Source organism: Labeo rohita, chromosome 6, assembly GCF_022985175.1.
Source record: "Labeo rohita strain BAU-BD-2019 chromosome 6, IGBB_LRoh.1.0, whole genome shotgun sequence".
In the NCBI taxonomy this organism is placed as follows: Eukaryota; Metazoa; Chordata; class Actinopteri; order Cypriniformes; family Cyprinidae; genus Labeo; species Labeo rohita.
In genome coordinates, this window is record NC_066874.1 from 30,028,924 (window position 1) to 30,055,181 (window position 26,258).

Sequence of the window (26,258 nt, forward strand, 5' to 3'; positions counted from 1 at the left end):
AACCCTAGTGTACTTGTTTGATTTCAGTTTTACTCAGTGAGTTTGACACAAAATCATTTGTCAAATTTTATTTCAAAACAATTCAGATTTAATACAAAACAAACTAAATATTCCAGTGTAAATTATTCACAGCTTGATTATTAAAATCACAGAATTTTGACAAAGTTTATGAGAACAGTACTTATACAGTGTAATGTAGCCTGTTGGCATAAAAAACATGTTTAATATTAATTTCTTGCTTTTCTTATGGGAAGGTTTAAAAGGATTCAATGTGTCATCATGAATTTCAACATACAAAAATACAGTTATAATTTACTATTTACAACATAACCAAAAATCAGTTAGTTTTTCACATCTAAAACTTAGTGATCTTCTCTTTGTAGTCTTTCTCTTTCAGTGCAATTTCATTGCTGCTGAAAACTGGACTGTCCAGTCCCTGGATATTTTTGGGGTCTTTCTTAATTAAGTCCTAAAAAGAAAAAAAATGAGATGCAATTAAATGCAAAGCCATTTCACCTCATGTTATTATTATTATATATTTTTTAAGTTATATTCATGGGCTTTTGCCTGTGTTTGATAGGACAGTAGAGAGCAGACAGGAAAGCATTGGGTGAAGAGAGGGGGGCGGGATTGGCAAAGGACCTCAAGACAGGAATCAAACTCGGGTCGCCGCAAGCACAGTTGTGCTATATGTCTGCACACTAACCACGAGGCTATCAGCGCAGACAAATATTTTATCATTTTAGCTGAAGAATATTATTTCAGACCAGGGTCAGAAATGAACTTTCCGAATAAGGGGCAATATTTGCCCCTGGAACTGATTTCCTGGGCCATTTTTTACATTTGTGAGGGCAACTTTTACAATCACCTTATTATTATACTATGTTGTATTTATTATCAAATACTTACATTTTCCCAGTTGCTTTAATCAATATTTTTAATATATTGTCAATAACAATAGATTGTTTAAAATTGTATCTAAATTAAAAACAGGAGCTCATAGGGCTGCAATATTATGTAGATTATTACTCTTTAAATTGTAATAGTGATTATTAACATCATTATTGAAAACAATATAAAAAAATTTTTGCTTTGGTTTGGGCACATCACATTCTGGCTTCACAGACAGACATTAGTCTAGCACAAGTTATGCAAAAACACCCGTTATAATCACTGAAACTACAAAATTCATCTTTTATTTACATCGTATCTGCATTGTGTTGTTTATGATGAGGTAATTCGTCAGTGTGCAAACTCAACAGCTCTGGCATTTTCAGCACTGACTGATCTAAGTGCCTGTGATTAGCCAATGCATTCCTAAGTTCAACAGAAATGCATTTGTTTGGTTATAAAGCTCAACACTGCACCCAACAGCTCGTAAAAGCAATCTGATGCCGTGTGAGCGAGTCTAAATGTAATTCTGCAAATTGGCACTTTTCAATCATTTTCACATTTCGTTTTAATTGCGACAGCCATAGTATGTTGTTTAATTGTGCAGGGGAATTTTCAAGCCGTCATTAATTTCCGACCATTTGAGATGTAGGAAACACATTATATAAAAATACATTTCTATAAGGGTTTTTTTTTTTTGTAGTACAGTGTCACACTGGTAATGAAAGGTCTTACATCTGAGTCTGAGTTTCTGCATCCATAGCAGATGAGATCTGATTTTCCAATAAAGAGCTCAGGTCGAGTTTTCTCCTGCTTACAGCCACCTAAAGTAAAAATAAAAATGAACGAGTTTAATGAGTTCAATCTCTGAGTTTAGGCTCAGTCTCTGACTGTTTGCATGACCTACAATAAGATAAAAAAAGAGTGACTTTACCTGTGACTGCACTAACTAGTAGTGCTGTGACCATGGTCACTATTATGCCCACAGGGCAGAAGTAAAGGTAGGACAGAGAATACCAGTTGTCTGCCAAATCTGGTCTTGGCCTAAAGAGAAATTACAGTTAGATTTGATGTCAGTAGGTTGCATTAAAAAAAATCATATTTAACAATTTAACTCAATTTGCCAGTGTATTTTAATGAAATAAATGCAGGCTTAGTGAGCATGACAGACCCTGACCCCAATCATTTGAATTGTTGCGTAAATGTATACAAATATGGGATTGCTTACTTTGAAGTTGTGTTCTGTAGGATTGTGGTGAGTGGTGTCATAGTAGTGGTTTCATTCATTTCCGGTGCAATGCATCCTTCCACACTCAAGGGAAGCCGAAGGGTCTTACTAGGTAAAGGAGGATACAACTGAGCTCCAATTCCCACCCATAACGTTATAACCAGGCCGGAAATCAAACCAGCTAAACCTCCCTGTAGGAAAACACAGTTAATCTGTATGAATCTGTGATACGTCAGATTTAAACTTGAAAATTTTACATACTTTTTGGAAATATGACAGTGGTCTTGAAATTTGCACCAAGACTTATTGGTGTGAATGTAGTATAATGTAAAAAGCAGATATTTATTGGTTACTGTTTGTCATTTGCTGTGAAAAACAGTTACTTGGTGCAGTTTGTTTAAAAAGATGACTCTTGAAAAGTAGTAATGAGTACATTAAAATATATATTCTTACTGTGGAGTTCACACAGCGGAAGAAGATGCCGAGAAAATAGAGGCCCAAGAGAGGTCCGCTGATCATACCAAATATGGACAAAGCTGCCTGTGGAGGAAGAGTTTCATAGCTTGTCATTACAGTCTGTTATCAGCAGAGGGTGCTTTAGGTACAATGAAAAGCTCAGTGGATTGACTGAAACCTAATAGAACATTTGCAGGGACATTAATGCAGTATTACATTCAAATTTGTGTATAGAATCGATTTACCTGCAGTATGTTGCCCATCAAGGATGCAATACCAGCCATACCAATGCATACGCCTCCATAGAATACACCTAGAGATAAGCAGCACACTGTTACACATCAGTCCATCACCCCCCTCTATCCCCGGCTTCAGTTGTCACTGTATATACAGCTGTTGCACTGAAACTCACTCATGCCCATGTTGATCCAGGTCAGCTGTCTCTCTGTCAGCCAGGGCCAGGCTGGCTTCATAAAGTCCTCCACTGTGACAGCCACCAGAGCATTGATACTTGACGACACCGTACTGTTGAAACCAGAAACATAAGCTATAACTAATGCTAGCTGACGTGTGACCTGACATCAACAAAAATTACATTTAGTGTTACATCATGACTTGAAATCGAGGGTCCTGCACATTTTGTTAGCTAAATTCTGATGTTCTCATTTTAAAATTAGTATTTTAAGTATGCTCTGGTATTTCAATTTGTTTTAAGCTTTAAAAAAATAAAAAAATAAATACTTAAAAATAAATTAATAATATAAATAAATAATACAGAAAGCTATCAGAAAAAAATCAATATAATTATTTAGAATTTATAATATATAATAATTTGTTATACAAATAAAAAAATCAAAAATGTAATTTTATATGTTAAAAAAATAATGTTACATATATATATATATATATATATACAGGGGTTGGACAATGAAACTGAAACACTGGCCAATATAGTGTTGGAGGTTTCATGGCTATATTTATGCAGCCTGGTGGCCAGTCTTTACTGATCGCACATTCCACCAATAAGAGCAGAGTGTGAAGGTTGACTATGTGTACCCAATAGCTCAAACATTGTACCCTGAAGGTGGTGCCGTATATTAGGATGATAATGCACCAATACACACAGCAAGACTGGTGACAAGAGTGATTTGATGAACATGAAAGTAAAGTTAAACATCTCCCATGGCCTGCACAGTCACCAGATCTGAATATTATTGAGCCACTTTGGGGTGTTTTGGAGGAGCGAGTCAGGAAATGTTTTCATACACCAACATCACATAGTGACCTGGCCACTGTTCTGCGAAAGGAATGGCTCAAAATCCTTCTGGCTACTGTGCAGGACTTGTATTTGTCATTCCCAAGATGAAATAATGCTGTATTGGCTGCAAAAGGAGGCCAAACGGCATACTAATTGTGGTCTAAACCCAGGTGTTTCAGTTTCACTGTCCAACCCCTGTATATATATATTGGGAAGAAATATAAATATATAACAAAATAATTTTTAAAAATAAAGAGAAAGAGTGTACAAAGAATATAAATATATGAACAACATTTCTTAATATATTAAAAATAAAAAAACAAACTGTACACATACATATAGTGTAAAATAGAACAATATGTATGTGGAAAAAAACTATAATTAATCATCAAAATTTTATCATTATTTATTTAATTATATACGTTATTTAATATAGTTTGGTATACAGGGTGCATATAAGTTGTTGGTTCTGATTTTAATGAGAGCACCTAGAGATTTGGTTAAATCTAACTATAAAAAAATAAAAGAATAGTAAAACATAATTGTGCTTTGTTTAATTTGGTTATTTTTAAAATAAAAATATATATATATATATATATATATATATATATATATATATATATATATATAGTATTGTAATATTTTTTTAAATACAATTATATATTTTACTTAAAAATACAATGTTAATATTTACATTCTTTTTGACTTTTTTCTATCTTTATTTATTTATTTTATTTTTTTATGAAAACCCAAAATCAGTGAACTTTTATTTTGCCATGTTGCCGGCAAGTAAGTATATGCTCTGACAGACATTTGTTGTTCACCTTAATGTTCCACTGTAAGCTGCAGCCACGAACAACCCAGGCAGTCCTGGAAAATCTGCTAGTATGTCCATCACCAGATACGGAAGGAGCTGGCGAACATTAGATTCAGTCAAATTAAATGTAAGCATTGTGAGTAAAGATTAATTAAGAAGCCACTACTGGAACTTGCATTACCTGGTCTGTGGCTCCTACATCTTTATTGGTGAAAGGATCACAGTCTTTATAGATGGAGTACATGGTGAGACCCGAGAGCATGGCCAAACTTACTGTGACCCATAATCCCACCATATTGATATACAGAGATCTGTGGGCAAATGTTGACAAGACAGTGGTGTTTGGACCTGTAGGAACATGAGTAAAGTCTAAAAAATATCATGTTTTGAGAGAATACTCACAGCTTGGCTTGAGTCATTGTCTTGCAGGAGATGTAGCGCTGGACCTGTGACTGGTTGATCGAGTATATGGATGTCCACATCAGACTGCCGCCAACGACGATTGTCCAGAAACTATGACGTCTCAAAGGATCAGGATCAAAACTGAAGGAACATTTGAGAGGTATGTTAGAATCTAGTCTGTCTGACTGTCTAAAATTTTTGTATTTTTGAAAGTGGTCTCTAATGCTCACCAAGGCTGCATTTATTTGATTAAAATATGGTTAAAATAGTAATATTGTGAAATATTAATACAATTTAAAATAACTGCTTTCTATTTTAATATATTTTAAAATGTAATTTATTTCTGTGATGCAAAGCAGAGTTTTCAGCATCATTACTCCGGTCTTTAGTGTCACATGATTCTTCATAAATCATTCTAATATGCTCAATTGATGCTTAAGAATCAGACCAGCTCTGCAGCTTAATATTTTTGTAAAAACTGTGACAATTTTCATTTTTTAGGATTCTTCTATGAACAGAATGTTTAAAAAATAGCATTTAAAACAGAAATCTTTTGTAACATCATAAATGTTACTTTTGATCAATTTAAAGCATCCTTACTAAATAAAAGTATGCATTTCTAAAAAAGAAATCCAAACTTTTGAACAGAACTGTATGTAATGTGGTTATCTAAAACAGATTTCTTTACCTGAATGTTTCCAAACGTCCTCCATGGTAGCTGTCATTCCAGATATTTCCAAGTCCCCCCTGCAGCACAGCTCCACGAGCAATGACTGCCATAAATCCACTTAACATGATGATCATCTGGAACACATCTGTCCATATCACTGCTTTCAGTCCTCCCTGTTAACAAAAGAAAATTCATATAAAACACAAATGGAAAACATCTTGTCCCTTTGTGCAAAATCATAGTTTAGATGAGCACCTGAAGGCCAGGAATAAGAAATAAAAGATAGTATTGTTGGTCTTTTCGAGTCTAGATGAAAAGTGGAGCTTTTTTCACAGCCTAAATTGATTTTATTTTTCATGGAAGTTTAAGCAAAAATGCAAAACTGTTTGTCTTGTTACTGACCAGGGTGCAGTAGATGATGCAGACGGCCCCTGTTGCCACAAGCACTCCCCATAGATTCAGACCAGTGACTGCAACACAACAGCTTATTTATAGACATTTATGTGATTTCGTTTCCTAAAATCATCCTTTGGGACAGAAAAGTGCATCTAATTGAAGAATCACCCTTATGCATTTACATGTAGGCTAAGCATTATTCAGGGTTCCCATGGGTCCTCGAAATCCTTGAAAGTTTGTGAATCTGAAAAAAAATATCAAGGCCCTGGAAAGTTTTTGAAAATTAACATAATAGATACAGGTCCTTGAAAGTGCTTGAATTTATTTTGTGCAAGACGTTTTCTGGAAACAATATCATATTGTTCCCTCTGGTCCGCTATTGTGTTATTTTGCCAACACTTCGTGGCCTATGCATACTAGCTTGATTTACGCTAGTTATGCGCATTTACGCGTAAGACCTTTTTTCATATGTGACCCTGGACCACAAAACCAGTCATAAGGGTTAATTTTTAAAAAAAAAATTTAAAAAAAGTTTAAAAAAATCTGATGGTGCAAAAACATAAATTTTGAGAAAATCGCTCGTTGTCCGAATTAAGTTCTTAGCAATGCATATTACAAATCAAAAATTACGTTTTTATATATTTATGGAAGGAAATTTACAAAAGATTTTCATGGAACATGATATTTTTTTAATATCCTAATGATTTTTGACATAAAAGAAAAATTGATAATTTTGACCCATACAATGTATTTTTGGCTTTTGCTACTAATATACCCATATACTTAAGACTAGTTTTGTGGTCCAGGGTCACATATGGCCAAAAATAAATGCTTTTTTTTTTGCATAGTTGTGTTTGACACATGAAAACTGTAACAATGTATCTTACAAGGTACGATGTAACCTTGCTCTCACTTGAAATGTGTCCCCACATTAAGTCCTTGAATTTGAGGGTATTGGACCTGGAAAGTCCTTGAAAGGTTCTTGAATTTGAAGTTAACCAAGGAGTGGGAACCCTGATTATTTGATTTGATATACAAATACCGATCAAAAGAATTCTCTTATGCTCACCAAGGCTGCATTTATTTGATCAAAAATACTCTAATATTGTGAAATACTAATGCAATTTGAAATAACTGTTTTCTATTTGAATATATGTGACTCTGGATCACAAAACCAGTCATAAGGGTCAATTTTTTTAAATTGAGATTAATACACCAGCTGAAATTTATACACAAAGCTGAATAAATGAGCTGATTTGCTAGGTTATGACAATATTTGGCCGAGATACAGCTGTTTGAAAATCTGGAATCTGAGGGTCCAAAAAAATCCAAGTATTGAGAAAATCACCTTTGAAGTTCAAACAAAGTTCTTAGCAATACATATTACTAATCAAAAATTAAATGTTGATATATTTACAGTAGAAAATGTAGAAAATATCTTCATGGAATATGATCTTTACTTAATATCCTAATGATTTTTGGCATAAAAGAAAAATCAATAATTTTGACCTATACAGTGTATTTTGGCTATTGCTTCAAATATACCCATGCTACTTAAGACTGGTTTTGTTGTCCAGGGTCACAAATTCCTGTGATTCAAAGCTGAATTTTCAACATCATTACTCCAGTCTTCAGTGTCAAATGATCCTTCAGAAATCATTCTAATATGCTGATTTACTGCTCAAGAAACACTTCTTATGATTATCAATATTGCAAACAGTTGTGCTGCTTCATATTTTCTCAAAACCATGATTTTTGTTGAAACACAAAAAGTTTGGGGTAAGATTAGTACCTGTAAATATTACGCCGCAAAAATACCATTTAAATGTGAATCCTTCATGTTCTGCGTGTCTCTGTTTTAATGAATGGAGCAGACGAGCGGTTTTGTTTACTACACACACTGAAGCGCACATGATGCATGATTTCAGCATCTGTTGTCTCACTAAATACATGAACAATGTCTGCTGAGAGTCACTTCATGAGCATTTGACCATTCCATTTTAGAAAAACTAGAGTTATATCATATACACCCAGAAATGTAAAGGTATACATGGCAACCCGTCAAAATAAAAGTCCAGTTTAACTTGAAGACATTGTGCCAGATATATATTACTACTATTACTACTACTACTAAAATGAAACAAACATTATTTTTTAGGGTATAAGCACACAACATTTCTTCCATGTTTTAATTTTAATAGTACATTCTCCTTTGTTTGCCAAAAAAAAGTTTGCTTATTTTTCAATAATTAAAAGATAATTGAAATTGATGTTTTATGCCTTCATTTGATAACCAGAACATTTTAAATACAAAACACATAATTTCTGAGGGTAAAAAAAACTGTTATAAGGCTATTTTTAGAATAAATTAGAATAAATTAAGTATGCATTCAAATAATTAGACATGCTAAAACACAGAATTTGATAACAATAAAACATATGATGAGAAAAAATAAAACATTTCATAGGGCCCTGAACATGTCATTTTTGTTAAACCTTTATTAAATTGATGTGAAATTGTACAAGTTTAATGATTTTAATTAATTAGACATGCTATTTGATTAATCAAATTTAATGTAACTATTAAAATGGGAAAAAACAGAATCCAGAAAAAACGGAATTTGGAAAAAAAAATAAAATGGAATTTGGGAAAAAATAAAACGAATTTCATAGTTCAGTAATAAGAAATGTTTCTTGAAAACAAAATCAGTATATCAGAATGATTTCTGAAGGATCAAAATTGAAATAATATTTCACAATATTACAGTTTTTACTCTATTTTTTATCAAACAAATGCAGCCTTGATAAGCATAAAATACTTCTTTTGTCCAAGCGTTAATAAATGCAAATCTCTACTTACTCTGATTAAGTGCGAGTGCAGGAGCATAGATAACCATGCCTGTGTATAAAGCCTAGAGAGATAACAACAGCCATTAGATAATTGGACAATAATCTCTCTTCAATATATTCAACACTCATGTCACATTATGACATGAAAGAAGCACAGACACAGCAGACGTTGTTTTTCCAAAGCAATATACAATGACGCAGTTGCGATGTGAGTTTAGTTATGTATAAAGTCATGCGAGAAGCCAACTTACGGTTTGAGCAATATACATGCTGGTCCCAATCACTCGTATCAACTTGTTGTAACGCATTTCCAAGTACTGCGAAAACAAGTGACCAATTCAATTAATTATTAGCAAACAAAACAACATATTTACTTTACATAATGTACATAATTACACGAAACAGTTTGTACGATCAACTATTACATACAGTTAACATCTGTTGTTTTAACGGTTAATGATGAGAATTTTGTAGTTAAACGTCACATTATCGAAACCTTTGTAGTTTCACTGTTTTTGAAATACTCGTTGATTTATATACTTTTTTGTTTTAATCTAGATTTATTTTACATTTTTAAATATTTATATTTTTAATTTTTTGGTTGTTGTTTTTCCACACGGCACAAAATTATGCAATCAATTAGTCATGGAAGCCCATTTTTCCATTACTTCAACGCCAGTAATTTAACCAATTTTATCTTATACAATTTCAAGTTATACGAAATTCAGTTTTTCAGTCAATTTAATATAATTTAACCTAAAAAAGGCAGCAACTGAACTTTAGATCACTTTAGATCATTCATGGACAATAACCAAGAATAGTGTTTGCACTTTAGATTACATAATAAAACACTTCTCACTATGAACCTGTCTAAATTGCCTATGCCGACATAACCTCTTTCCTTTAATCCTTTTAATCTCACTCTGTCTGGTCCGCGTTTTATTTCCATCTATTGATTCTTTATCAAGCACAGGCACAAATGGTGTTTTCTGTCTCTGTCCTTATGCAAACCCCTTGTGCCCAGTGGCGCCCTTTTACCTCGTATGTACTGGTGATGCTCAGCCGGTAAAACAGAGGCACGAAGATTTCAGCGCTGATGATGGACATGATGGTGTAGGAGAAGACAAAGAGCCAGAACGGTGTGCCGTACAAGTACGACTCTGCGGGAGTCCCAATAACAGTGATACCTGACATAAAACTAGCCGTGAGGGACAAAGCCACAGGCACGGCGGTCATCTGACGGCCACCCAGCAGAAACTCATCGCTGCTGGTCTGCTTGCGTCCACGGATGGCTTGGAACAAGCCAATGCCTGCAGCAAAAAGAATCAAGCCGGCGAACACAACGTAGTCCCATACTGAGAACGTCGCAACTGGACCTCCACTCCCCGGCATGATTTGGAAAGTGCGCTCAGAGAGACCTCAAATAGATATATATAGGCGGTCAGAAGGGATGTTCAGCTGGAAATTCCTTCAAAGCTTTTGCCAACAGGAGGACGAAACCAAGTAGCTCCTGTCAGTGCCAATAACTGATAAGGAGTCAGGTCTTCTGTAATCTTGGACCAACCACAAAAAAACGTGGGTTAATGATCCCTCAAGGCCAGAAGACATATCAAGTTACATTGTAAAAGGAAGTGAATGTTTTTTTATTCCTAATCTCGCATAATAATGAATTTAGGAGTTTAGGAGTTTGTGCTGATTTTAACCATGCTTAGTCAGCAAGGTGAGAGCTAAGCTCTTTTCAGAAGATCAGAGGACTTCCAGAATATGACTAACGTACCGTTTCATCACAGGTCATGTCAAAGTCTTCAGTTCCCAGTACTGTTTTGAAGTTTACTTGAAACAAGACGTTTTTTTTTTTTCGTTTGTTTCCCGCAAGTCCTGTTGAATCAGTGTCTACTAACGATTCCAGGTAAATCAGAAACAGTGTGCTGTTTTCCATTCAGTTACAGCTTGACAGAAACATTACAGGTGATAAGATGAAACAATTATTAACAGCATGTGAAACCAGGGGTCTATAGGACGTCGTCAGATATGAGTTAGCAAAAGATAGCTATAAAATCATATATAGATGCTATTCAAAGGCACCTGCATGTGTACTGTGAACATAAACCTATAGTTCAGTCCAGTGAATCAACATAAGTAATGGTGCTGCGTGACGGCTGAGGAAGTTAATCTGTGACACTGTCAAAACATCTAGTCGTTGTGATGCTGTTACAGGTTCTCCGAGCTGCAAAACAATTTTTAATGGCATTCTTTCTCCTTTTTGAGCATGTTGAGATGCGTATCACTCAGCTGGAAGGAATTGCATGCAAACGGTGCATGCATTTAATTTTCCATTTTTCAATATTGTGAACTTTGTACGCCAGATAAGACATGAAAGCTTTATATGATGAGAGCTCGGTAAATTGACTGAACTGATAGCGTGCAGCTTTATTAAAGATCAGGTGTGTGAACTGCCAAGCAAGATGACTAGATGAAGCCCATTTGTTGCCATGTCATAACACAGCTTAATTTGTGTACATAACCGACATGGGATATATTTCTACAATGGGTATCTTAGGAACAACAAAAAGTATTAAATCAATCCTGTAATTATTGTAGAAAGCGGCATTATATATGCTTATACCAAAGCATCATACAGTGACAAGGCTGATTTTGGATCAGACCAAAAAAGGCTATTGTAGGAGAGGAAAATACAAATAAGATCTCTCTAGTATCTCTCTAGCAGATTATCTGTTCATGAGATTAATTGAGGTGTCAAAGTGTCGTCAGATGTAACATTTGCTATCAAAGGTCATAGATTTTATTATATTGTAATATAACTTAAAAATTTCTCATCAAGCTCGTCTAAGACCAAGAGCTATTCTATTAAACTTACTTAAAAAAATAAACAAAAACTCTGTGTCTAATTATTTATAATTTTACACATGTAATTTTCTCTTTTATTTTACAGGTCATTTTAGAAGAAACATCTAAGACTCAAGCTGATATTAAATGTAACACCTCAAAATATGAAAAGGAGCAGCAGCAGCCTCTTCTCTGAGGAGAAAAACCTCACTACTTTAGATGCAGACTGAATATTTAGTGGGTCCTGAATGGTGACCATACAGCATGTGGGTGATATGCTTAGAAAACATTAGTTTTATGCATGCTGCACCATAGATGACGATGGAGACATCTGGAGATCAGGTTCAGTGTCTATATAAGAACAGAAGCCTTTCAACACAAGCAGGCTTAACCAGATCCTCCAGGTAAGTGGTCCTTTGATTTACTATAATACTGCTGCTAAAAAGTTAAAGAAAGCTCAAAAAGACATGAAAAGACAGCTATAAGATTCAGTATGTATTTTTGAGCTCTAGTCCAAAAAGTCTTTTCTATGATTCTGTGCTGATTTGGGCCACTGGACATAGAACATTGATGATTTTTGATTTTTCTTGTTGTATTTTTGCTGTTACGTCCGCGTCTTGTGGGGTCTCGCACAGGAGCACCACGTTTAAACGTAAGTTAAAAGTTAAAGTTAACACGCGTCTTGAAACAGCAGGGGTTTGTCCTCTGAGGAGACAAGGGAGGCAGTGTCTCCTCAAAATATTGGATGATAATGTTTCTAAACAAACATTGTCCAACAGCGACACCAGCAGGTAAAGTTACAGCGGGAGTCCATGTCTCTCTCACCTCCTCTGAGCCCATTGAGTTTTAACAGACCCGTCACGTGAGAGCAGCCAATGCTTCCATCGCGATATGATTGGATATGACTATTTATGATCGGCTGTAATTGGTTCTTGTGATAAATCCCGCCTTGTGTGTTAGCGTGTGTTGGTGTGTGTTAGCGTGTGTTCTGTGTTCGCAAATCAGTCTGAATGAACAATTTTAATGGCGATGTTGGGAAGACTAAATTAAAAAAAATAAGTAAACAGCTCACGCTTAGATATAACCACTTTGTTACATCAAAATAAGACTTAAAATGGCTTGAAAACATGATCTTTGGGAGTTTTTAGTAAGTAATCAGCTCGGTGAAATTTAAAGTAATCTTTTTTGTTCAATTTGTGAAAAGAAGTTCAGTTAGGAGCTCACACACAGCTTCAAGCTAAAGTTGTAGAAGCGTATTATTGATATACAGTTCTAAGGTAAAGTAAACCTGTGACCAATGTTTACAGAGCTTTGATGACTGATGATCTGAAAAATTCAAAAATGGTTAAAAGTTAACCATTAAAAAGAATAGCTGAACATAAGTTCACAAATAAAATATATTGTTTAAACCTACTGTTGCTGCCTTGAAATATTATTTTGTAATAAATGCAAAATGCTTAAAAACACTAATTTGATGAGAGTCATAATTGGCTTTAATAGAATATTGATTACAATGTTAATGTACAAAATATATAAAAAATATTTTTCTAAAAAATGTAACTGGGACATGAATTTACTTTTGTGACCCTGGACCACAAAACCAGTCATAAGGGTAATTCTTTTTTAAATTGAGATTTATACAACATCTGAAAGCTATAGATAAAACTGGCTGAGATACAACTATTTAAAAATCTGGAATCTGAGGGTGCAAAAAAAATCTAAATATTGAAAAAATCATCTAAATGAAGTTCTCAGCAATGCATATTACTAATACGGTAGGGAATTTACAAAATATATTCATGTAACATGATCTTTACTTTATATCCTAATTATTTGGCAAAGAGGAAAAATCAATAATTTTGACACATACAATGTATTTTTGGCTATTACTACAATTTTTTTGATCCAGGGTCACATTTGATTAAAAAAAAAAAACTGTTATAACATGGGATCAGTTGAAACACTGTCAGTTTGACAAGTCAGAAAAGAGCTGTGGTGATTTTATCAATATCACACACTCCAAACATATTTTTGAGTTTACAGGAAAAGCAGCATGTGACTGTGAGTAACACTGTAGATTTTATGACCAAAAAAAATATTTTCAGCAAAGAAAGTACATTTTCTTGTTAAGACTATTTTTTGCCTAGCAATCATTGTATTATAGATACAAATAATTGATCTACGTAACATAAAGTAGTAATTTCTCTCGTTTAATTTGATGTTTTACATTCATGTTCATTTCAAACCCACACGCTATGGTATGGCTGTTTGGGGTGGGGATAGTTGTAACAGTATATTAAAAAAGTTACTACCAACTCCTGATTCCAATAAGTCCAGTTATCCAATCACATCCTTTTGAAGCAGTCATGTGAATGTTTTGTTGCACATCAAGGGATTTATGTGGTAAATGTGTTTCCATCGTAATTTATGTGCATACCTTTTTGGATAAAAACATAGTCCGCCTCAGAAAAGCAAATACGTTTTTTGTGCACATTTTTAGAATTTACGCTCATCTTGGAATTTCCATCTAGCATTTATTTATTTTTTTTATTATTATTTTTTTTTTTTTGATGTTATATCCCGTATAAAAATAGGTAGATGACAACACAGCTAGTGACTGAACTCTTATGTGACAGGAATACAGTACATATGCACGAACACTCAAACAAGCACACACAGGAATTGTTTTTATTCTAAATTTAAAGTCCTAAAACCATACAAAAGGTTTTTTTTTTTTTTTTTTTTTTTTGTCACTTTAAATTGTTAACTTTATTGAAGAACAAAGAATAATCTGCTCAGTTTTGAATAAACGTCTTGCATAAATTGGATAGTGTATATCTTATTTTAGCAAATTACCTCACCTTGTTACATCTATCCCCAAACTGTTACAACTCACCCCAGTGGGGTAGGTTGTAACATCTGAGCTTGTTGTATTTGACATTACCTCACATAATCAGTGATTGTGTAGTACACATCCAAGCAAGTTTTATTTGTAATAGACAAATGTGGTTTGAAAGATCTAGCACAAACAACCAGAGAGTTATTGATGGTCAAACAAAAAGTGTTACTTTCATCTCCGGTCTCTGCTACATAAATAACATGCGTTAACAAATACTATGAATGCAGTTCCATTGAAGAAACATACAAAACAATTACAAAACCATGCAATTACAGCAATAAACAGCAGTTAAACAATAAATGTAGATAAAATGTTGTGCTCATATGCGAAATCTTACATTTTTACAACAAATATCCTTTGAGAGATATACAAGGTTCTTACAGTATATTATGTGTGTGATGGAATCACAACAAAACAAAACAACTTGGATTATTATGAACTCTCCCACACTGGCGGAAAGAGTACTGAAAATCAAGTATGAGGACATACAAAAAAAAAAAAAAATCTTTCAAAAAGTTGTTTCAACTTAATATAATTGGTTACCCTGCTGACTTAAAAAAAATTTAGTTTAGTCAATGTGAAATTTTAAGTTATTTAATGTTAATTTAAGTGACAAATGGAATATTTAGTTGTGTAAGGTGTAAGTACAAAGTACTCATCTCAAAAACTACTCGGAGTGCTAGTATATTTTAGCCATTCATATTTAATGAATTGACAAAAAACACAAAAATTAAATTGGATAAATTGAAGAAATAAAATATAGCAGTACAAACATAACTTTGCTTTCCATTTATTATTTAAAAACACCTACAGCAAGTTAAAGAAATACATATATAAATCTATGTAACCATATACAGCCTTTGATTGGTTAGCTCGAATTGGCAAAAATTATTAATTACTCATCCAAACCGTCAGACCTTCATTCATCTTCGGAACACAAATTAAGATATTTCTGATGAAATCCGAGAACTTTCTGAAACTGCAAAACAAAAATAATGAAATAATTGTCATTCAACAATTTCTTGTTTTCTTTGCTTCACGTAGCTTCATAAAATTATGGTTGAACCATTGATGTCCTTACTACCTTTCTGGGCCTTGAACATGTCAGTTGCTTTGCTGTCTATGCAGGGTCAGAAAGCTCTTGGATTTTATCAAAAAATATCTTAATTTGTGTTCTGAAGATGGACAAAGGTCTTACAGGTTTGGAGCAACATGAGGGTGAGAAATTAATGACACTATTTGCATTTTTGGGAATTCACTCACCGTGAGATCAGACACTTAGTTCACAAGATGAGACATGGCAAGAGATTTCAAAATGAGAATGAGACAAGAATTTTACACAGTACATTTTTTTAAAATGCTCTTTGAAAAAAAAAGTTTTAGTTTAGTAGTTTAGAAAAAAAAAAGCTACATGACTAAAAAAAAATTGTCTGCGGGTGCATTTTGAATTGTTTTAACTTATTGTCTTGTAAATGTCTTTTTAGTACTTTCGGAGGATGAATTATTATATGCAGTAAAAGACAATGATATCTAAGCACAATAAAATGTTTTGCCACAAACTCAATTGACTGGCTTATCTCTGTACGATTTCACATACTTCAGACCTTAGAACTGTATTTAAATTCTGAGCTTCTAGAACTTCTGATTGAAGCTGTGTGTGACCAAACTGAATTCCTTTTCACATATTGAACATAGAAATTAAAAAAAAAAAAGTATAAATAACAAAAATAAACAACTTTTTAACTTGCAAACAATAAGTGTAATCATAATCAAAGTACTGGCAAGGTGCAAATAGAGACCACATTTTACTTCAAGCATGATACAGAGCTAAGAAATGATTACAACTACACAGCCCAGCCTGTGGTAGGTTTTTAACTCAATCACATTACAGCCTTGACGTCATTAAATTTCAGTTCAGAGATGTGCGACACTCAATCTGCATTTATGGATACCATAGAAATTAAGTGCTATATGGGAAGTGCTATAAGCTGAATGCCACTTGTCGCCAAAAGTCAGTAATTGCTCTTATGAAATGGTATTTTTTTCCAAAAGTATTGTTTAGTGTAAAACACGTTGAAAATAAAAAGCTTTTTAGTCAGCATAGTGAAGCCTCTTCTCCATTGACGTCCATTCAAAGAGAACTCTGGTCTCTGGTCTCCTTTCTCAAACCGGAAACGTTAGCTTTAGCTGTTATGCTTTTTAGCTAAAGGTTGCAGGTTTGCCTTTTATTGGCTTTGTATAGACCAATTACATGTTTGTAATGCACATCATGGTTGCAGAAAACCCGGGAGAGATAGCCTTTATGGCTAGAGAATTACATGGATATGGTGCAAAATAGTTAGATTTAAAAATATTGTAGATTATATTAATTAGATGCTATTTTCAAAATGTTCTCCGCATATTAAAAGAGCTTGTCACCCACCGATAAGCACTGTTATTCAATTAAATTGACGTTAGATAGTGGGATAGTCTTACAGATCCGAAACAGGGATGACTTTTTTGTGGGCCGAGCCTGTCTAGTGGCAAAAAATGACAGTTTTCCTCCATAGAACGTCCGTTTAACCATCTTCGTTTAGCTTCAAATGGCATCTTTGACTACAGTATTCTATATAAATTATTTGCAATCCGATCTTAAAATCAAAAGGCACAAAAATATTTTTCTCTTATTCCGTGGATTTTATCCAATTTCCTCCACTTGTTACCAGTGTTTTTCTTCAACCACTATGCGCACGCAGCTGCAAGTGACGTAACTGTGACGTCTACTCCAAATTGATCTATAGGTTCTGTGCAGATTTCGCTTATCTCACACAATCCTATCACATTTTAATATCGCAAGATCATGTTTACAACCCTAGAAGGTGTACTCAGTAACGAATTGTGAAGACTTTGATCATTGTACTTAAGTACAAGTAAAATTACTTTTTAATTATTTTTTTTTTTTTAATTAAAATAAAAATATACTCATGAAAGTACAAGTACCCCGAAAAAAAATACAGAAACGTGATTAGAATTTTGTTACCTCTACCACTGCTATCTGGCTTTAAAGTGCTCCTATTATGCCATTTTAAAGGTTGCTAATATTGTTTTATGAGTCTACTAAAACATGTTTACATGTATGCAAGGTCAAAAAACACTTTAGTTTTCTCCAAAAATAGATTTAATTTTACCTCATTTCTAAATGATTCGTAAATGACTCGTGCAAAGCAGTTCGAAGAATCACTCTCTATAAACCCCTCCTTTCCGTGAGCTCTCACTGCTGTGATTGGTCAGATGGCACAGTCCTTTATGATTGGTCTACCGCGTACAGCGCGTGTCGGGAAACGAAGCCCATTGCCATAACTGAATGACAGCCCTGGAGACTTGTCAATACGTAGAAAAGATGGCATCGATTTTACCTTACCAATTCGAGCCAGAGCCTGACAATGAAACGGCTGAAGTGGCTGATCGACAAGTTAGCACAGTCTACCGTGGAAAGTGCTCGCAATTTGCTTATGTAAGCGAACCGGGCACACCTCTATGTTATAAACGTCAACATTTTATATTGCATTAAGCGGCTTTCACACCAAACGCGAAAAGTGTTGAGCGCGCCGTGCACGGCTTGCACGCCAGTGGTGCGCTCAGCTGCATATGCACTTTGGTTGACGCAGAAACAAGCCATCCTTGCGCGGCACAAGCAATTGAAACGAATGGGTTTCAAAGTGCAGCACTTTCCGCAATCGGTGTGAAAGCCGCTTTGTGTGCCATCCTTTAGACAGACAGACAGTCAAGCTACCTGACACATTGCATGAAAGGTCATATTTGAAAAGGCATAAAAAGAGCACTTTAAAAGGAATCGTGACCATAAATTACTTACTTGAATTGTAATCTTCGCTAACGGGCTTGTGAAGGGCCCTTTGTGAAGGGATTTGTGTTTTCATTTGGAACACCCCTACAAATGGCATCTCCTTCCCAAAGTGCCCTTCAAGGATACAAAAACGGCGTTTGGAATCTGCCTTTACTGTGGAGTCGTTGTATGTACGAGTAAGAAACTCGTAGACAATTTTAGACAATAGACCAGTTACCTACGTTTATGTATTATGTACATAAAATTTAAAAGAATATAATCAATAATTATGAATTACAAAATTAAAATAGCCTATTTGAAAAATTTTGTTAGCTAATGCCAACTGGATAGCTAAATAGCTACCTGATGCTAATTTTAGGTAATTTTTAAATATAAAGTCCAAATATTTTTATTCAACCAACTAGTTAGAATACATTTAAAGGAAAAACAAAAGATTTGATGTTCAGAACAGAATAACTACAGTAATTGCCCATTGCCCCCTGGGGGCGTTTTACCCCACTGACTATGTTTGAGAAAAAAAAATATGTCAGTCTGAAAATATCATTATATTTTTATTAAATAACACATACTCCCTATCTACAGGCCCTCCTGTTCTCATATCATATATAAATGTGATGTTAAACAACAAGCATTTAAACACTTTTTTCTTAATGCTGAAAATGAGATAGTTTACTGTGAAACCCATTTTCTCTCCGATGCATCAGCAGTGTAAACTTCAGAGTGAATACTTCTACATCACTCCTATCAACGTAGAATCTAAATTCAGATGTAGTTATGTGGATTTATTGTTCACTATGTATTTTATTTGTTTATAATGTATCCATGACATATTTTCAACACGATTGTGTTGCAATAATAAACGCCCGACACAAAGGTACTGGAAGGCAGCATACATAACAGCTCAACAGTTCCTTGGAACCACCCAAAACAAGTGCAACCACTCACATTTCACCAAAAAATGTCACATCTACTGTAGTTTAAGATTACTTTAAATCATGTTGCCTGGTTTACTGTCTAGTTTTGTGATTTTTAGTGTTTATTTTTCATTATATTCACTATGGCTCTTCATATCCCTTTAATAGACATCCACCAGCCATGTCTCCTGTGTATGTAGTTGGCATGCTAGGACTTTTGATGAAGGTAGCCATGCCTATGTGTGCTCCCACTGAGTACACCATTTACATCGAGAGGCAGGAATGCAATTACTGTGTGGCTGTCAACACCACCATCTGCATGGGCTTCTGTTTCTCCAGGGTAAGTGGACATGGTGAGGAAAAGATGTAATGTAGAGAACTGGATTCAGGAAGAAATGTTCCAGCTTGCAGCACGACAAGCTGATTTCCACCATTGATAATTCTGTTATTGTTTGCCAAACCTGTATGACCTTCTTCTGTGGAACACATTCAGAGATAACATTGTTATTGCCATTATATATGTATTTTGTTTTGGGTTCCACGGAAGAATAAAGGTTGAGTGGGTTTGGAAATATATGAGGATGAGTAAACGTATTTCACAATGTGTTATTTTAAGAAAAACTGGAAATGATTTAGTGACAATGTGGCAAAACATTCATTCTGTAGGACAGTAATGTGAAGGAGTTGGTGGGTCCTCGTTTCCTGGTTCAGAGGGGCTGCACCTATCAGGAAGTAGAGTACCGGACGGCCATCTTGCCCGGCTGCCCTTCACATGCAGATCCTCACTTCACCTATCCGGTAGCACTTAGTTGCCACTGCAGCACCTGTAACACCCACAGTGATGAATGTGCCCACAAAACCAGCAACGCTTACACCAAATGCTCCAAACCTGTCCGTCATTTGTACCCCGAGGAGAACAACTACATCCAGGCATATTGGGAACAGTATGAATAATGTTTGATTAGTCCTTAATGAAAAGTTAAAGTATTTATGCTGTAGCAGCTGACTGTGGAAAGTTGTTTTTTTAGGTAATCATTGAGTAAACCTTGTGTCACGAAGTTACCTAACACATTATGTTTGCTGTATTTTATATTCAGCATATGATGTCTTTAAAAAAGCCAAAAGTGGTTAAAAAGAAGGTGTGGTTTTAATGGGGTTCAAATACTTATGCTTTTATGGATACTAATGTCCATTCTGTGAAATTTAATGTTTTAGTGTTTGATTGGTAGTACTTCTATAAAAAAATTCTGAGTGAAAATCCACCCATAAAAAAGGAGATTTTATTATTATTGTTTGTGTTTATGGCTTAACAGTTTGTGTCTATGAAATTATTCATACTCTATTGTGGTTTCCAGTAGGTTGTAAAGATGACAATAGATTAAAGCAAAATGAGAGGTGACTGAGTAGTTTCAGTCCCAGTACCAACAAACTTTAATTGCAATTTGTATTTATTTTACATTTTGGCAAATTGGTAGCTAATTCAAATGAATTTGTCTGATTCCTTTCATACATTTTCATACAATTTGCTTAAATTCCATAATGGTTACGTTTACAGGTGTGGTTAGGGTTGGACCTTCATGCTTTTTCTTTAAAAAAATATATGTTTCTGTATGAATCACGGTGTACAAATTCATATTTTGTGGTTTCCAATTGGTTGTAGGACAAAGGTTAGTCATGTAATGGATTTAACCAAAACAAAAGGTGAAGTGAGTAATTTGAATCCCAAAACCAACATGCTCTCGTGTCAACCCCTGTTTTGGCAAATTGGTGAGTTCATATGAATTTGTACAATCTCTTTTGTACATTTTCATGTGATCTTACTGTATGTCCCATCGATGGTTCGGTTTATTGCTGGTTAGGAGTATTTTTTTTTTCTAGAAATTGTCCATTTTCAGTGTTTTAAATTGTACAAATTCATACAAAATCATTCATTCATACTTCATTGTGGTTTCCAGTTGGTTGTAAGAACAAAAGTAGTTGTGGATTAAAACAAAACAAAAGGGAAAATGTGACCCTGGACCACAAAACTTAAGTAGCACTGGTATATTTGTAGCAATAGCCAATTGTATGGGACAAAAATTATCAATTTTTCTTTTATGTTAAAAATCATTAGGATATTAAGACCTATTCCATGAAGATATTTAGTAAATTTCTTACTGTGAATATATCAAAACTTAATTTTGCTTAGTAATATGCATTGCTAAGAACTTCATTTGGACAACTTTAAAGGTGATTTTCTCAATACTTTCAGATTCAGATTTTTAAATAGTTGTGCCAAATATTGTCCTATCCTAACAAACTATACATCAATGGAAAGCTTATTTATATATAAATCTTAGTTTTAAAAATGGACCCTTATGACAGGTTTTGTAGTACAATGTCACAATAGTCATTTCAGTCCTAGAATCGTCACATGGCAATTTGTTTCTATTTTGCATTTTGGGGAATTAATGGCCAGTGTTGGGAAAGTTACTTTTAAAAGTAATGCATTACAATTTTGTGTTACTCTCTGAAAAAGTAACTAATTACATTAGTTGCTTTTTATGAAGAGTAATGCGTTACGCTACTTTCAAGTTACTTTTTAAATCTGGGCAGGCTTGCTTTTTTGTTTTTAATATAAAACAATTCTAATGTAAAAGCCCTTTTACACTAAAAGTGAACTGAATTCACCTCAGGCTGAAAGAAAAGTACATTTTTGCAGGAGATCACTCTTCAGCTATAAAAAAAAATGAAGCACAAATGTTTATCTAAAGTAATTTTTGCTTATTAGTATGGTTGAATTGCATCATCGAAGATCAGCAGCAAAGACAATGGTTAATTAAATGGGATTAAATACATAAAGGATATTTGTTTTATTTACCATATTTAATTATTGCAGGGTTGTGTCATATTCTGAGTTTGCATTTCACTGTTTTTATTCCTTTTGATGAATACTAAATATGTGTTTTTGTGAGTGAGATGAATTAATGCATGTTCACATTTAGTCTAGAATACAGTATCATCATGTTTACTCCCACTTTCCCGACAGTAGACTTGTCAATCAATAAATGGGGAAAAAAGTAACTGGCGGGTATTTTCTTAGAAATTTAAAGGTAATGAGTTACTTTACTAGTTACTTGAAAAAAGTAATTTATTACGTAACGTTACTTGTAATGCGTTACCTCCAACACTGTTGGTGGCTAAATCGTATGAATTTGTATTAGTCCTTTCGTCTGTTTTCATTCAATATCCTTACATCCCAAAAACAGTTAGATTTGGGGTGGTCCTTAAAGGGATAGTTCACCCAAAAATGAAAATTACCCAATGATTTACTCACCCTCAACTTATCCTAAGCCTATATGACATAAGATAAGTTGACGAATATAATCTGAGTTATATTATAAACTGTCCTGACTATTTCAAGATTTATAATGGCAGTGAATGGGTGTTATTTTCTGAAGTCCAAAAAACTGCATCCATCCATCATAAAAAGTGCTCCACACGGCTCCCGGGGGTTGATAAAGGCCTCCTGAAGTGAATCGCTAAGTTTTTGTAAGAAAAACTTCCATATTTAAAACTTTATACAATTGTTGTACTCATGTTAGAGAATGGCGTTCCGGTAGTTGATGTAGGATGTAGGCATAGTATAGGCATCGATTCTCTTCAGGAGGAATTTATTAACCCCATGGAGCTGTTTAGAGTACTTTTTATGATGGATGGATGCATTTTTGGACTTCTGCTGGACTACTGAATATTGCCACCCATTCACCTTTATTATAAAGCTTGGAAGAGCTAGGACATTTTTTAATACAACTCTGATTGAGGACGAGTAAATCATGGGGTAATTTTCATTTTTGGTTGAGCTATTCCTTTAATGCTTACTTTTTTCTAAGAAAATGTATGTTTCTGTGCAAATCAACAGCAAAGATAAATGACTAAATAAAGATAAACAGGTTTCCAAAATAGTCATCCTGTCTGCCATTAGTCATCAAACAGATCCCGCCTAATAAACCAATGTTGCTAAGCTGAGTTGGCACAATCGGGAAGCTGAAAGGGCCATTTAACGATTGATTCTGAAATTGTGCCACTTGGTAAAGCATTGTTTTGTGTAAATGTTGTTCATTAAAAGAACTCCTCTGTATTAAACAACCATATAGTGTCATTGACATTTAATTGTCTAAGAAGTAGTCGTCATTGTGGTGTGTTTGTGTCTAGTAAATGAGCATTCATTGCCAGATAATGCATATTTAGAGAGGCAAGCAGCTGTGGGTTATTTATATTACAAGCTCCAAGGATAGTTAACCCAAGTTTGCTTTCATTCTAGTCCTTTTGTTACTGACTTTATGGGCCATATTGTATTTTATGGGAAATTGTAATCAGCCGTTACCATGTCTTTCTTTTATGGCTGTCACGCAATAATATGTTCTTCTTTTTTATGTGGCAGAAAACAAAGAAGAGTTATAGAAGAGTCTGGTGAGAGAATTGCCTAGAGGTAGGTCAAGAACTGACTCTACGGTCACATGCTTGGGGTTCATAGCAGGACAACAAATGAACAATATTAGGTACCGCCTCCCAGTCAGTGTCCTGTCAACCAGTGCAAACATGACGTACTCCTCCCTAACTGTGGAAAACTACTACACACGATATAATTGCTGTATGTTCCTTTTGTTCCTGTGCAAATCGATGCATTTTTAATTTGTCATGCTTGGATTACATAATGGCATGAAAGTTGTTCTCCAACTTTCAGATGTTATTTCAGTGCTAGTTTTCCTTTTATCGTGTTCATTCACATGCAGAGACGCCATTCCACTGTGATCCCATTCATATTATTCAAGGATTCCTGTCGGCTTGGTCACAATCCGGCCAATCAAATGTGAATGGCGCTGAGGCTTTCTTGACAATAGTGCATGAGTCTATGTTGTGACAATCCAATGCACTGATAAAATAATACATCAAACACTAAAGCTGGTGGAATCCGGCTGCTCAGCAGTCTTTTGCAGGCTTGGTGGGACTAGCATACCTTCCCCATGTGTTCAGGGTCCAGTGGAATTTTTTGTGCCGCATTCCTCTTGCTAAAACTGGCTAGACTTGAAACATAAACCAAAGGTTGAGAAGCCCAAGGCTGAATTGCTGAAGTTCAACAATGCTGCGTTCAAATTTGAGTCTTTGAGGTACAATCCAAATGGGGCTTTTTAAACAACAAAATAACTTTCAAACAGGTCTCAACAAGTTGTGATCTCAAAAAAATGTGTCCACGAAAAATCTGGAAGATAAAATAACAGCATGACACTAGCATACAGCCTTGCAGTGGTAGTAAACTGTTCTAAATTAGAGATGATCAATAGTTCATGTGTTATGAGTCAATGAGCTAAATAAAGCTATGACTGAAAACCATCAGCTGCTGGCCTGATAGTTTTAATATAACACCTGTACGTTCATTGTTTGTTGTTTTAAGCATATCAGACAACTGTTTACTTAATTTAGAACTCTACTAAATACATTGAAGATATGCTCACTGAATATAAACCTAACAGACCACTCAGATCATTAGGATCAAGTCAGTTAGAAATACCAAGGGTTCACACAAAACAAGGGGAATCCGCTTTTGGCTATTATGCTGCCCACAGTTGGAACCAGCTTCCAGAAGAGATCAAATGTGTTAAAACATTAACTACATTTAAATCTAGACTCAAAACTCATCTGTTTAGCTGTGCATTTACTGAATGAGCACTGTGCTTCGTCCGAACTGATTGCACTATGTATAATCATTGTCTTAAATTTATTTTAAATCAATTTTTAAATTATTTTTAAATCATTAAATCAATCAGTTTTTACATTTTACATTTTTTGTTTTATTGTTGTGATCATTGTTTTTATGAATGTTCTACTTCCTTTTTTGTGATTATTGTTTTTATTATTGTTTTAATATAATATTGTTTTTTATGATTATTCTACTTCCTTTTATGTAAAGCACTTTGAATTACCTTTGTGTATGAAATGTGCTATATAAATAAACTTGCCTTGCCTTGCCTATTACTAGAACTGTCAACCAGAGAAACAAAGATTAGAACACTGATCACTGATCTTTCTGGGGTTTCACTGAGAAGAAGATTCTAGGTGCTTACCTTCATCAGGCTCTAGGAAAAGGGTGTCACTACTGTTCTACATCTTTTAATCACTGTTAGGCTACTTAGCTACACCAAATAAGTAAACACAGTGTGTTTCACAACACAGTTTATTATAACAAAGGAAATGTGGAAAAAGCTTGTTTTTTTATATAGGGCTTTTTCCAATGTTTACCATTTCTACACAGGCATTCTAATGTTAATCAGAGCAATCAAACGAGTGTCATTTTAGCATAGTTTCTGTGTTTGTTGGGGAAACTACCTGGGAAAACTATTTGGGCAAAAACATTGACAATGTCTCAGAAAAGATGAAAATTACACAAGTGTTTATATTGTACGTATTTTATATTGTATGTTAATATGTTTTTCTTTGTGTCATCAGTTCTTAGTGTATATATTGTATGTAAAATAATATAAAAATATATATATACATATTTTAGCAGAATTCATATGTATAGTGTTTAGAACAAGCTGAACTATTGTTCTAGAAACGTCACAGAACTAAAACCTTTTTCCATATGGCCGCTGTAATTTGACACCGTGTCCATTCGCAAGCCTATTCGCATAGGCTTCGACTCATAGTAGGAGGTTCCCAGAACTGACAAATGAACGTGGATATGCAAATATACTGAGGCATAATTGGACAAGTTAATGTACATGCGGCTCACATGCCCCGCCTACT

At 34.4% G+C, this 26,258-nt stretch overlaps 2 protein-coding genes across 3 annotated transcripts; one reads left to right on the forward strand and one right to left on the reverse strand.

The window, feature by feature from the left end:
- Positions 1-53: 53 nt before the first annotated feature.
- slc5a8l (solute carrier family 5 member 8, like) lies at positions 54-10,522 on the reverse strand. Its single transcript, XM_051111964.1, has 15 exons — positions 10,007-10,522; positions 9,220-9,285; positions 8,979-9,030; positions 6,125-6,192; positions 5,741-5,895; positions 5,053-5,193; positions 4,832-4,961; positions 4,658-4,746; positions 2,988-3,100; positions 2,821-2,888; positions 2,573-2,659; positions 2,120-2,310; positions 1,826-1,935; positions 1,627-1,715; positions 54-469 (listed from the first exon to the last, which is right to left on the reverse strand). Exons 1-15 carry the CDS (start codon positions 10,358-10,360, stop codon positions 356-358), a joined length of 1,827 nt encoding a protein of 608 aa, XP_050967921.1. The 5' UTR covers positions 10,361-10,522; the 3' UTR covers positions 54-355.
- A 1,590-nt stretch (positions 10,523-12,112) lies between these two features.
- tshba (thyroid stimulating hormone subunit beta a) lies at positions 12,113-20,782 on the forward strand. Of its 2 annotated transcripts, none has more exons than XM_051111967.1 (3): positions 12,113-12,219; positions 19,641-19,812; positions 20,139-20,782. In XM_051111967.1, the coding sequence occupies exons 1-3, from the start codon at positions 12,131-12,133 to the stop codon at positions 20,424-20,426; spliced, it is 549 nt and encodes a 182-aa protein (XP_050967924.1). In that variant the 5' UTR covers positions 12,113-12,130; the 3' UTR covers positions 20,427-20,782. The 2 variants fall into 2 exon arrangements, with proteins under 2 accessions (XP_050967924.1, XP_050967925.1); XM_051111968.1 differs by lacking the exon at positions 12,113-12,219 and adding an exon at positions 12,444-12,467.
- Positions 20,783-26,258: the final 5,476 nt, after the last annotated feature.